The sequence below is a fragment of the Eleutherodactylus coqui genome, chromosome 5 (genome assembly GCF_035609145.1).
Source record: "Eleutherodactylus coqui strain aEleCoq1 chromosome 5, aEleCoq1.hap1, whole genome shotgun sequence".
NCBI lineage: Eukaryota > Metazoa > Chordata > Amphibia > Anura > Eleutherodactylidae > Eleutherodactylus > Eleutherodactylus coqui.
The window spans coordinates 263,561,590-263,574,688 of NC_089841.1; the positions used below are offsets into that span (position 1 = coordinate 263,561,590).

The 13,099-nt window shown below is 47.9% G+C and overlaps 1 protein-coding gene across 7 annotated transcripts in view; it reads right to left on the minus strand.

Moving 5' to 3' along the window:
* MYO9B (myosin IXB) overlaps window positions 1–13,099 on the minus strand; it is a 160,798-nt gene that overhangs the window by 96,898 nt on the left and 50,801 nt on the right. For all 7 annotated transcript variants that reach the window (XM_066604612.1, XM_066604607.1, XM_066604608.1 and 4 more), the window contains exon 3: window positions 547–641. In XM_066604612.1, coding sequence (XP_066460709.1) covers window positions 547–641 — 95 coding nt within the window. The remainder of the gene's footprint in view (window positions 1–546; window positions 642–13,099) is intronic.

Genomic DNA, 13,099 nt, shown 5'->3' on the forward strand with positions numbered 1-13,099 from the left:
TCACATGATGGAGATGTCATCACAGGTCCTTCACCCCAGCTAGCAGCTGAATCACCGACGTTTCACCCCTGATCACATGACTGTGAGATTATATATACACATACATATATATATATATATATATATATATATACACATATACATACACATACACATATATACATACACATATATACATACACATATATACATACACATATATACATACACACACACACACATTGTAATTTTTGCAGTCTAGCCAATCATGACAAAGTCTGTGACCGTCTAGCTCATCCCAAGGCCTCTCTCGGACAAGCATATCGTCGCTGTGTTGCGCACTCAACTCACGATGCCAACAGCCCACTGATGTCTGCTGGGCCGCTATTTTGGCACATATTATGCGCGCCTACGCGCCAAGATAGTGTATGGGGATTGGCGGCAAGCAGCTACTTAGGGCAGGGTGAGCCCAGCCTTACAAACACGCACAGGCTTGGAGGATATGCATTTACAACAAAAAATATACATGTGAAACAAGTCATTGACTAGCGGATGTGGGATGCTCACCCCCGCACAATGCCACTCTCCAAATAATTGACCTGGATGAATTTTCCAAAGCGGCTGGAATTGTTATTGTGAGCGGTCTTGGCATTTCCAAAGGCCTAGAAAAGAGAGAAAGAGATAATATAAACATAATACAGATACAACCATTTAGCATTCCACTTTCCAGTCTTTATTAAATAGCTTTTATTTTATGAATGTAGATTCCCATGATTCTACGGCGTTGTCTGTTGGACGATGACTATGGGGCCATCTTGCCTGAGCTGCGGTTAGCAGCATTTAGAGATCTTGACACAACGGACAAGAGAGGACTCGCTGACTTCCATGGAAGGCCGTCCTCTGACATGGGCAGACGTCCTTAAAGGGGTTGTCCCACGGCAGCAAGTGGGTCTATACACTTCTGTATGGCCATATTAATGCACTTTGTAATGTACATTGTGCATTAATTATGAGCCATACAGAAGTTATTCACTTACCTGTTCCGTTGCTAGCGTCCTCGTCTCCATGGTGCCGTCTAATTTTCAGCGTCTAATCGCCAGATTAGCCGCGCTTGCGCAGTCCGGGTCTTCTTCTTTGCTGAATGGGGCCGCTCGTGCCGGAGAGCGGCTCCTTGTAGCTCCGCCCCTTCACGTGCCGATTCCAGCCAATCAGGAGGCTGGAATCGGCAATGGACCGCACAGAAGCCCTGCGGTCCACTGAGGGAGAAGATCCCGGCGGCCATCTTCAGCAGGTAAGTAAGAAATCACCGGAGCGCGGGGATTCAGGTAAGCACTGTGCGGTTTTTATTTTTAACCCCTGCATCGGGGTTGTCTCGCGCCGAACGGGGGGGGGGGGGGGCTGTTGAAAAAAAAAAAAAACCCGTTTCGGCGCGGGACAACTCCTTTAAGCAGGGAGGAGGAGAGCTATGACGTCTTGTGAATCTTGGACCCTGTGTTATCTAAACATAGGGGTAACCTTTCATTGTAATCCTGCCTGAGACGGCTGCCGAAAAGCTCTCCATAGTACAGGAATTGTCAGCCTATTAGGCTTAGTGGTCCGGAATTTGCAGGTGTTTTTTTTTTTTAACCCTTTAAGTACCAAGTGCAGTAAATATATATATATGGCACTTGGCTTTAATCCCAGATGATAGCAAGAGTAGGGCGCGGGATTAAAGCTCCTGCAATCTAGCAGGTCTGGTCCTCGGCTGTTAGTCATAGTGGAGGACCCAGAGGTGAAAGCAGAAGCTGCTTTTAACGGCTTCTGCCTTCTTGCTTGCTGGCTACATAGTGTTCAATGAGTGCTATATCGTGCAGAGAGAAAGCGGGAGTATTACTTCAACTATTTGATTAGGCAGTGACTGCGAGGTGCCCCCTACCACAGACAAAGATCAGCTCTGTTAGGGACTCTTTTGTCACTACAGAAGGATTTTTCCAGGTAACTGAGGCTCCTAGGGATTCCCCAACCTACAGTGAAAGTGTGAAATTAAAACAAAACACATGATAATGTGATTGACCCCCAGGGTGTTATGTGAGGTCATGGGGGACAGAGATGTTAGAAATAATAATTGGTTTCAAAAGTTAAAAGATAAATAAATAAAAACACAGAACAAACATGTATAACCTAGAATATAAAACGACCCACTGCCAAAGCCATAGGCACCCTGTGATCCGAGACCATGCAAATTACATAGCAAAAGGACTCAAAATAAGGAACCCATTCCTGTACTAGATTTTAAGATTCAGCATACTATTTAAAAAAAAAACGTATAAATTAAAAACATTTTTTAGCCCTTTATCCCCAATGAAAGCTGGCAAAAACAAAAAAAAAGGTCAGTGAAAAAAGTTTAAAATGTTATATATAACCTATACACACCTACCTACCCACACACCTACCTACCCCTACCTACCCACACACCTACCTACCCACACACCTACCTACCCCTACCTACCCACACACCTACCTACCCCTACCTACCCACACACCTACCTACCCCTACCTACCCACACACCTACCTACCCCTACCTACCCACACCTACCTACCCCTACCTACACACACACCTACCTACCCCTACCTACACACACACCTACCTACCCCTACCTACACACACACCTACCTACCCCTACCTACACACACACCTACCCCCTACCTACACACACACCTACCTACCCCTACCTACACACACACCTACCTACCCCTACCTACCCACACACACCTACCTACCCCTACCTACCCACACACACACCTACCCACCCCTACCTAGCCACCCCTACCTACCTACCCACCCACACACACCCCTATCTGTTCGCCTGCATGTTGAAGGATGTGGAGTCTATACCAGACCTTGCATCTGTATACTAGTAAGTATGAATGCCTTCGGAGATTCAGCAGTAAATTGATTTGGTGCCATGAATTCAATTTTTTTAACTGATTTTTGTAGACATTTTCCGCAGTAAATCTGCCCTGTGTGAAGCTCTCCTGAATCTACTTAACATCCAACTCTTGCATCAAGAACTGAAGGGCAGATGGGGGGGCGGGGGTGCAGGACGAGATACACATTAATCTTGCTGGAATGGTGGTTTTTCACAAGGTGTAATTGTAGCAGTGTGTAATGTCTGGGTGGAGAACCAGTCCTGCTAAAAAGCTGCAATCACTCCTTTTCTGACAATTTTTAGAACAGCCTTCGGAGCAAAAACCAGAAATGGATTCAAAAAAGGAATGGGAAATACAAGACAGACTTTTCCTTCTGGCTTCAGCTCAAAAACTCTCTGTGTGATCCCATCCCCATTCATTGCTGCTGATTTTTCACAACTTTTCAGTCACAAGAAAAAAAACAAAAACACACCCTGTCCGATTTTAGTGCGCATTATGTACCGTAATCGCTCGCCGAAATTCATGTGTGCATAAAGATGCCGAAAACCTGCGTATTCACTGCGTAGTTTAATTCCCATTGACCTGGAGGAATTTTTACACACAAAGAAAATTGCTGAAAAGCAGAAAACCGCAAGGTAACCGCATATTTGGGCCCGTAGATCATGGACTAAAATACACATTTGTCCTTGTGAACGCGACGGCACCTCCGATGCAAAGTGAAATAAAGCCATCCAGGTAGACGTTACAGCGGAGATGATGCAAACGGGGCATAAGGACACGACAAGCACCAAGATACACGCCGATGCCAAATACACGAGCGCCGAGCGGCATCACTGATGGATTTATAAGTCGGAGGCGCTTAGTGCACGGTTTCCACAAGCGGAGGGAGAAAAAAAAAAAAAAGTTGCAGCCTGCTCCACTTTTGTGCAGATTCCGTGTGGACGGCTTCCGTTGAAGTCAATGGAAGCCGACCAATGCACAGCCTAACCGCAATTAACATTGCACAGAGGTCAAGGATTCCGCATCATCGCCTAGTGATGGCAAGGGAAAATTAAACATTTCAGGGGGGGGAAAAAAAAAATAGATCTGTACTGCGCATGTCCGACAGCGCCTCCAAGAGACCATCTGCTGCACAGGAAAAAAAGAAGTGAGAGCAAAAGGCACACCGAGTCGCCAGCCATGGTCAGAGACTGAATCTGCTGTGGGAACCCGCATGTCGAATTCTGCTGTGCTGTGTGCAGGCGGGACTTAAAGGGGTTGTCCCGCGAAAGCAAGTGGGTCTATACACTTCTGTATGGCCATATTAATGCACTTTGTAATGTACATCGTGCATTAATTATGAGCCATACAGAAGTTATCAGAAGTTATTCACTTACCTGCTCCGTTGCTGGCGTCCCCGTCTCCATGGTGCCGTCTAATTTTCAGCGTCTAATCGCCAGATTAGACACGCTTGCGCAGTCCGGGTCTTCTTCTTTTCTGAATGGGGCCGCTCGTGCCGGAGAGCGGCTCCTTGTAGCTCTGCCCCGTCACGTGCCGATTCCAGCCAATCAGGAGGCTGGAATCGGCAATGGACCGCACAGAAGCCCTGCGGTCCACCGAGGGAGATGATCCCGGCGGCCATCTTCAGCAGGTAAGTAAGAAGTCACCGGAGCGCGGGGATTCAGGTAAGCGCTGTGCGGTTTTCTTTTTTAACCCCTGCATCGGGGTTGTCTCGCGCCGAACGGGGGGGGGGGGGGGGGGGGGGTTGGAAAAAAAAAAAAAACGTTTCGGCGCGGGACAACCCCTTTAAAGGGATTAGCCTGAATTTATTTTTTTATTTTTTTAAACAGGCATATAATAGTGGGAATTGTATTAAATTGACAAAAAAAAAAAGAAAAGAAAAGATCCCTCATCCAGCGCCGGTCAAGTTCTCAAAGTAAGTGCAGTGGTCACATGCCGTACACTGTTCACGTGACTGTTTAACCAGTCACTGGCCTCAGCAGTCAGATGATGTTCATGCACACAAGCCTACTAAGGCCAGCGATTGGCTGAGTGATCATGTGAGCGATGATCAGTACGTGACGGCTGCAGTCACTTCTGGGACTAGTAGTGGTGGACCGGTGTGGTGGGGGGGATGTATTTAGGTATAGCCTTTGCTCTTTTGGGCTGTATCCGCATGGGCTACAAAATCTTGCTACAATGTGAAGCTCATTGGTTTCCAATGGGTTCTTTCACATGAGCGATGTTTTGTAGCCCGTGTGGATACAGCGTTAATGTTACATTTATGTGCCCCCCTGTACTTTTAACCTTGATAGACCCTAACCAACTGCCATACTATACTTCCTTCACCAAGTAAAACCACCGGACCGGTCAACTTACCGATTTCACGTTTCAGAGTACAAACTCTTGAAACTCGTGAAAGAACTTCTGAATTCATAAGCGCTTCTGCAATGTTTTCACAGTGAGGCAAGTTTACACATGAGCGGAAATTCTGTGCATTGCAATATTGTGAAAGGGCAAAAAAAAAAAATTTTTTTTAAACACCGCATGTCCTATTTTTACGTGTCCTTAGGAATGCATTGCCCGTGGTTTTCAATGGAACAGTCAAACACATTGCACGCCAGGCGGTGTGCACGCGGGCCCGATGGGCTGTTTCTGATTGAAATCAATGGGAAACACAAGCCTGAGGAGTGCAAATTCCCAGAAGTGATGCAAGGAGTGTTTGCATGAAAAAGGCTTCACCTCTGCAGGTAAATCACACGCTGGCAAGTGGGATATCAGGGCGGGTTTCTCAGCCCGATATTGCGCTCATCTGTGTGAATGTAGCACAAGGCTGCAGGAAGGAAAAAGGAAAAAGAAAAAAAAAGACACATTTACACTTGGTTTGCTGTGATACAACTTTCTGCTGCTCCGTGCGTTTAAAGCTTATTCGCACCAGTGTAGGCTCACTTCAGAATTTCTGCCACTCTGCGCAGTTTTGGGACAGAGATGGAATTAAATGGTTCATTTTCTACAACCACTGATTTAAATGGAGTTAAAGGAGATGTCTCGAGGAAGCACTGAAGTTTTTTTTTGCCCAGTCCCCCTAATTAAGCATACATTACTAAGCCCCCTGTAAATGACTTTTCTAGCTGGTTTGTACTTACCGTTCCAGCGTTTCAGCAACTTATAAAAATTTTCCCAAGATGGCCGCCAGCTCTTTTCCCGTCGCTTGCTGTAGCCCGACGTGCGCGCTCCCGAGACGCTACCAGCTGTGTCTCCCTGACAACCAGACGCCCCGCAGCCGCCGACCGGACCCCTGGAGTGAACACGGCCGACCAGTCACCCACCGCCAGGCAGCAGGTAACCGGCGCAACCCCCCCCCCCCCTCCCCCGGCACAGCGGCAGCCCCCCCATCACAGCGGCAGCCCCCCCCCCCCCCCCGGCACAGCGACAGCCCCCCCATCACAGCGACAGCCCCCCCCCCATCACAGCGGCAGCCCCTCCCCCCCCCCCCCCCATCACAGCGGCAGCCCCTCCCCCGGCGCAGCGGCAGCCCCCCCGGCCCATCACTTACCTGGGCGGCAGGACGGCGGGACAGCTGGGCGGCTTCTCGGGACAGCTGGGCGGCTCTGCACCTTCCTCTAACAGAGGATGGTACAGAATGGCCGCTCCAGCGCGCTCCCGAGCAGTGACAGCTCGTCTGCGCATGCGCAGAAGAGCTGTAGCGGGGAGCACACTGAAGCGGCTCGTGCTGAAAGGAGAAGACCGGACTGCGCAAGCGCGTCTAAAAAAGCAAGCTGCCAGCGAATTTAGACGGCACCATGGAGACGGGGACGCTAGCAACGGAACAGGTAAGTGAATAACTTCTGTATGGCTCATATTTAATGCACAATGTACATTACAAAGTGCATTAATATGGCCATACGGAAGTGTATAACCCCACTTGCTGCCGCGAGACAACCCCTTTAATGAAAAAACGGCAAGCTTTCAGTTTGTTTCTGCTTCATTAGGTTTCCGCTTTTTTTTTTTTTTTTTTTTTTAAACAAAATAAATGGCGCTGCAGGTGGAGGAGACTGCTTTCACCGTTAGGGGGGCGCTGCCGTAGCTACCATGGTTAGGACTACTGCAGGAACTCGTCCCCAAGCCAGGCTTGCACATGTCCAAGGGGGCTTTAATACGGGACGGTCTGTTGGGCAACAGATGCCTTAAAAGTTGTCCCAGGGATGATCATTCCCACGCTTATACACTGGAACAAGCATCATCGCTGACGGAATGGAGGTGGAGCAGCCGGGGATCATTCCGGCACGCCACCATTCACAGTCAGCAGGCACTTGGTCACCAACCGCCTGTTTTCACAGAACGATTTCTCGATCGGTTTTCTATATGCATTTATACTTAACGATAATCGCTGGATCGCTGGTTAAGGTTTGCCTAAGTCTTACCTAAATCCACAGTGGGAATGTACAAATGTAAAAAGGTAAACAACTAAAGCCGTCCGATTACATTGTAATGTTGGTGAAAGAGCAACTGTAGACGTTGTTCAATGGCATTAACCCTTTCCAATCCACTGTCTGACCTCTGAAGACATTATGATTTAAGGCTGTACAGCTCCCATGTTGGAAGGCATCCGTCGGGGTTCTCTTACTGTATATTTCCAGCCTCTCTGCTGTCGAAGCCTATCCAATGTGTCACCTCATGCAGTACTGACTTTAGCCAGCATATAGCGCCATTGTATAAGGGCAGAAAAAAAGAGTAAGCCGCCTAGGAAAAAAAAAGGATACAAATTGGATTGGAAAGGGTTAATACGTTCCAATGCGTCACATCCCGAGGCCTGGATGCGTCACTCACATTCACTACAAATGTTGCAAAGTGCATATTGATACTGTAACTCATGCCTAGAAAACCCCACCCTTCACTTTACAACCACCATAAATCAGGGAATCATATCCATGTACACAAAATATATGTACTGCTAGCAAGAAACTTCCAATTACCGCACCATCGCCCGCAAATGTCACGCGAGCAAAAATCTTCTAAAGATCATACAAAAACGTATTGCGACAATTGTTGATTGGTAACTGCTGGACGTTCAAGCTGGCTTCTGCTAGGGACGTAGCAGCAGAGACCTAATCGCAAACCTCGACCGGATCATGGAGAAAATCGGTGGCAGAAACATCAACAACCTCCGATATGCAGATGACACCACGCTGCTTACGGAAAGTGAAAGGGACCTAAAATACCTTACCCAAATGGAAAGTGAACGCATGGGACTGTATCTCAACAGCAAGAAAACGGAAGTCATGACCGCAGTGGGCAACGGTACAGTCAACATAACTACGAAGAAGTCGAGTCGGGCCAAGATTTCATCTTTCTTGGATCCAAAAATCGATCGCGACGAGCAATCTGGTGCGGAGATGAAGAGACGGATTACACTTCGTAATGCAAGGTGTGGGAAGATCTGGAAAAGCAAGGATTAGCATTGCAACAAAAACCAGACTCGTCAATACAATAGTCTTTCCCATAATGATGTATGGTTGTGAATGTTGGTCGCTCAGGAAAACGGATAGAAGAAAAACGGATGCGTTCGGACTATGATGCTAGAGGAGAATGATATGGATACCTTGGACCTCCTTGACAACGAACAAGGTAGTGTTAGCTTGCGTCAAACCGCAAATAATGTTGTTCTTGGGAACTTTCAGTGAATTTTTGTAGCCTTTCCCAGATCTGTGCCTCCCCACAATCCAGCCTCTGAGCTCTGCAGGCAGTTCCTCCCTCCTCATGGCTTGGTTTTGGCTCCGATATGCATTGTGAGCTGTGACACCTTATATAGACAGGGAGCATCTTTTCAAATTATGTTCAAATCAACTGAATTTTCCACAGGTGACTCCAATCAAGGTGTAGAAACATCTCAAAGATGATCAAGAGAAAAGGGGAGGCCCCCAGAACTAAATGTCAAGTGTCATTATACAAAATGTTATTTTTTCATTTCACTTTCCCATTACAGGGTATGGAGTGCAGAATGATGGGTAAAAAAAACTGAAGTTTTGGTTTCATTTGCACAAGGCTACAACATAAAATGTAGGAAAAGTGATGGAGGGGACCAGTTGGAAGCATCTACTAACGGTAACATGGGCTCTCAAAATACACATTGACTAATCAACAAGTCTTCTAATCAGTTCAGCCATGCTTTGGGAAGTACACTAGTAGCAGACAATCAGCTTCTAGCTTACTACAAGGCTGCCTGTCCACAGGCGATGTTCTGCTTGCGATAAATCGCCCGTGGATCACACTACGAAAAGCTTTCCAAAGGCCAGCTATGGAAAGTGCAGCCCGACATACAAGAGCAGAGAATCCTAGCAATTCTCTGCTCGCGGGATTGAAATCGCGGCATGCTGCAATTCTCCACGGTGAGCCTATCTAAGCAGGCTCATTGTGGAGACCTGTCAGCGCTCCCACCTCCTCCCCCGCGGTGGAATATCGCTAGTGATATTCCGTCACGGCCGTGGACAGGCAATCTAAGGCAGAGGTCCCCCCAGCCTAATATACTTTGTGAGCCACATTCTACTTGGAGCGTAGGTCAAAACTCACCATCAAAATAAAAAAAGATCTAATTAGGAACTCCATGAAAGAAGTTTCAAACACAAATTAATCAATCAGGGTGGTTTCACATCTGCGTTAGGGAGTCCGTTTTCCTGCTCCCCGAACCGAGCAGGAAAGGGGAATCCTCGCAACCGAATGGTTCAGTTCCTGCATGGAACTAAACAGCGCTGGATGGACCCCATTGACCATCTATGATGGGGTTCCCCTGCTTTCTGGACAACTGCCCGGCTTTTAAAAACACCTCTTGGAGAAATTCTGGGTCTGCAACGTGAAACCAGCCTCATGGTATTGCAAACATTTGAGGTATTTTGGTGTATAATTCTACATACTGGTACTACACCATCCACACTGGCATTACTCAGGGACTGGGATATGTCTAATGTTGTTAGGGTGGACGTTAACCATAATTAATCCATTCAGAGATTCATATTTCATTATTAGCCACGCTAAATAATAGAAATGCACAGGGGTTAAAAAAGTTCCAAGAGGATGATGTACTGGCAAATTCCCCAGAGTGTTCCTGCATGGTCTGAGGAAGGCAAAGCTGCTTAGCAAGTCCCTCCAGACGACCCGTCCTAGAAGAAGCACCACCACGAGAATGTAACCTGTGAACAGGCTCACCGACGTCACGCAGGCTGATCGCATAAGTAACTTAGCAAGAACTAGGAGTGACCAAAAGCGATCTCATCAGCCCTTCTACAAGGCAGAACTAGCAGCACAATCTGTCCCAGGAGCTTGGCAGCGGCCCGGCGAGGAGGGGGTTATATGCCCTTCGGTACACTCCCTTTTTGAACCACTAACACTGCCACGTTTACGCATCTAAAAATGGCTTGCTCTAAAATGTAGCGTTTGGTAGAACAGCAGACGTGTTCATTAAGAGCCTTCCAGCCAGTCAGATCTGGGTATTTCGGACGGCAGAAGTCGGCTATTTACAAAGGATTACTTTGAAAAAGGATTCCAGATTTATCAAAAACACAAGAGATCTTAGAGGGGAATAAAGGGAACTATGTGAGAAGCCCGAGCTAGTCCGGGCTTTGTTTCCAGTGCTAAACACAAAATCCGCTGTTCCACCTAAGCGGACAGAACGCGGCCACAGAGTGAGGGTCATTCAGCAAAGTGTAGCCCGTACGGCAAGCACCGGCTGCAGATACAAGCTGTGCCGCAGCTCATGCGCTGCTCGCATAGGCCATGCGGCAAGTAGACATGAGGACGGGTCATCTGAAAGGGAAGGTCTTTCCACTTACTGTGCTTCTCACTAAGTGGAAAGACATTCAGGAAACCGGTTCACGTCGGCCGCAGATAAGCTCTAAAGGAGCTGCAGAAACAGCCGCGCAGGATGCAAGTGATGCCAACAGTTACAGGGGCATCAAAGAGCAGTTTAATAGAGGTGCTAATAGAGGGGACATTTATTGGCGCGGGGTCAGAGCTCGCTCCTGCCGCCGTTTATACAGGCAAATAAACCCTTTGCATGCTAAATAACTCGCGGTGAAGTATTGGCTCGTTCACTAAACATTCTGTTTTAATACCCATCGTTCAATTATTTTTATGCCTGCATGAAAAACGATGATTGATAAGTAGAGATGAGCGAGCGTACTCGTCCGAGCTTGATGCTCGTTCGAGTATTAGGGTACTCGAGATGCTCGTTACTTGAGACGAGCACCATGCGGTGTTCGAGTCACTTCCATTTTCTTCCCAGAAAATTTTGTGCCGTTTTCTGGCCAATAGTAACACAGGGAAGGCATTACAACTTCCTCCTGTGAAGTTCCAGCCCTATCCCACCCCCCTGCAGTGAGTGGCTGGGGAGATCAGGTGACACCCGAGTATGTAAACTGGGGCCGGCCGCGGCTCGCCACAGATGCACGCTGTTGAGGCTGCTTTTAACAGTTTTGCAAATTTTTTTTTTTGTATATCGGGCGTGCAGACCATAGCGTCCTCAGTCTGCAGTCATTTTACTGAGTATAGGGGCAGTACTGGTGAGGCAGGGACAGTGGTACAGGGAAAGAGATATACTGGCTATATAGGCAGTGGGCTTTTTCAAAAAAATTGGAAAAAAAAAATCTTTGGGCTGCCTGTGACCGTGTTCAGTTTACTGCGTGTCTGCTGGGGGTAGTGGTCGCTCACTTATTCCCATCTAGGTGTTACTGCAGCCTTGCGCATAATTTTTTATGGCTGCACTGTGCTTTCAATAACCACAGTCATCCTCCAACAGGGAAATCCATATACAGGCTATATAGGCAGTGGGCTTTTTCCCAAAAATTAGAAAAAAATACTATATTTGGGCTGCCTGTGACCGTCTTCAGTTTACTGCGTGTCTGCTGGGGGGTAGTAGTCGCTAATACCCAGCCTTGCGCATAATTTTTTCTGGCTGCACTGTGCTTTCAATAACCACAGTCATCCTCCAACAGGGAAATCCATATACAGGATATATAGGCAGTGGGCTTTTTCTCAAAAATTGGAAAAAAATACTATATTTGGGCTGCCTGTGACCGTCTTCAGTTTACTGCGTGTCTACTGGGGGTAGTAGTCGCTAATAGCCAGCCAAGCCTGTGACCGTGTACAGTTTACTGCGTGTCTGCTGGGGGTAGTAGTCGCTCATTATTACCCAGCTAAGCGTAACAGCAGGCTCGCGCATAATTGTTTCCTAGCTCTGCTGTGTCCGTTACATGATCGCCGTCATCCCGCCAGAGGGAAAGAGTATACATAATATACGCTGCATACAGCGTCTGTCTGGTTTTTCACCTCACCATTTTAAAAAATTGAAGCAAAATACTTAAGGCCTACCACTGGCCTTTGGCCATTTGACTGGTTCTTCGCTGTGAATTCCAGTAGCTCAGTCATACGCACCTAGGTCTCACTACAGGCTTGCGCATAATTGTTTCCTGGTCTGCTGTGCGTTCCGTAAGCGAAGTCAGCCTCCAACAACAGGCCAATAGGCGGCACATTTAATTACAGCGTTCTGCTTCTGCTCTACTCATAATACACCATGCTGAGGGGTAGGGGTAGGCCTAGAGGACGTGGACACGGAGGCCCAAGTCAGGGTGTGGGCACAGGCCGAGCTCCTGGTCCAGGTGTATCGCAGCCGACTGCTGCGGGATTAGGAGAGAGGCACGTTTCTGGGGTCCCAAGATTCATCTCACAATTAATGGGTCCACGCGGTAGACCTTTATTAGAAAATGAGCAGTGTGAGCAGGTCCTGTCGTGGATGGCAGAAAGTGCTTCCAGCAATCTATCGAACACCCAGTCTTCTACGCCGTCCACTGCTGCAACTCTGAATCCTCTGACTGCTGCTCCTCCTTCCTCCCAGCCTCCTCACTCCATTACAATGACACATTCTGAGGAGCAGGCAGACTCCCAGGAACTGTTCTCGGGCCCCTGCCCAGAATGGGCAGCAATGGTTCCTCTCCCACCGGAGGAGTTGGTCGTGACCGATGCCCAACCTTTGGAAAGTTCCCGGGGTCCGGGGGATGAGGCTGGGGACTTCCGGCAACTGTCTCAAGACCTTTCAGTGGGTGAGGAGGACGATGACGATGAGACACAGTTGTCTATCACTCAGGTAGTAGTAATTGCAGTAAGTCCGAGGGAGGAGCGCACAGAGGATTCGGAGGAAGAGCAGCTGGACGATGAGGTGACTGACCCCACCTGGTTTGC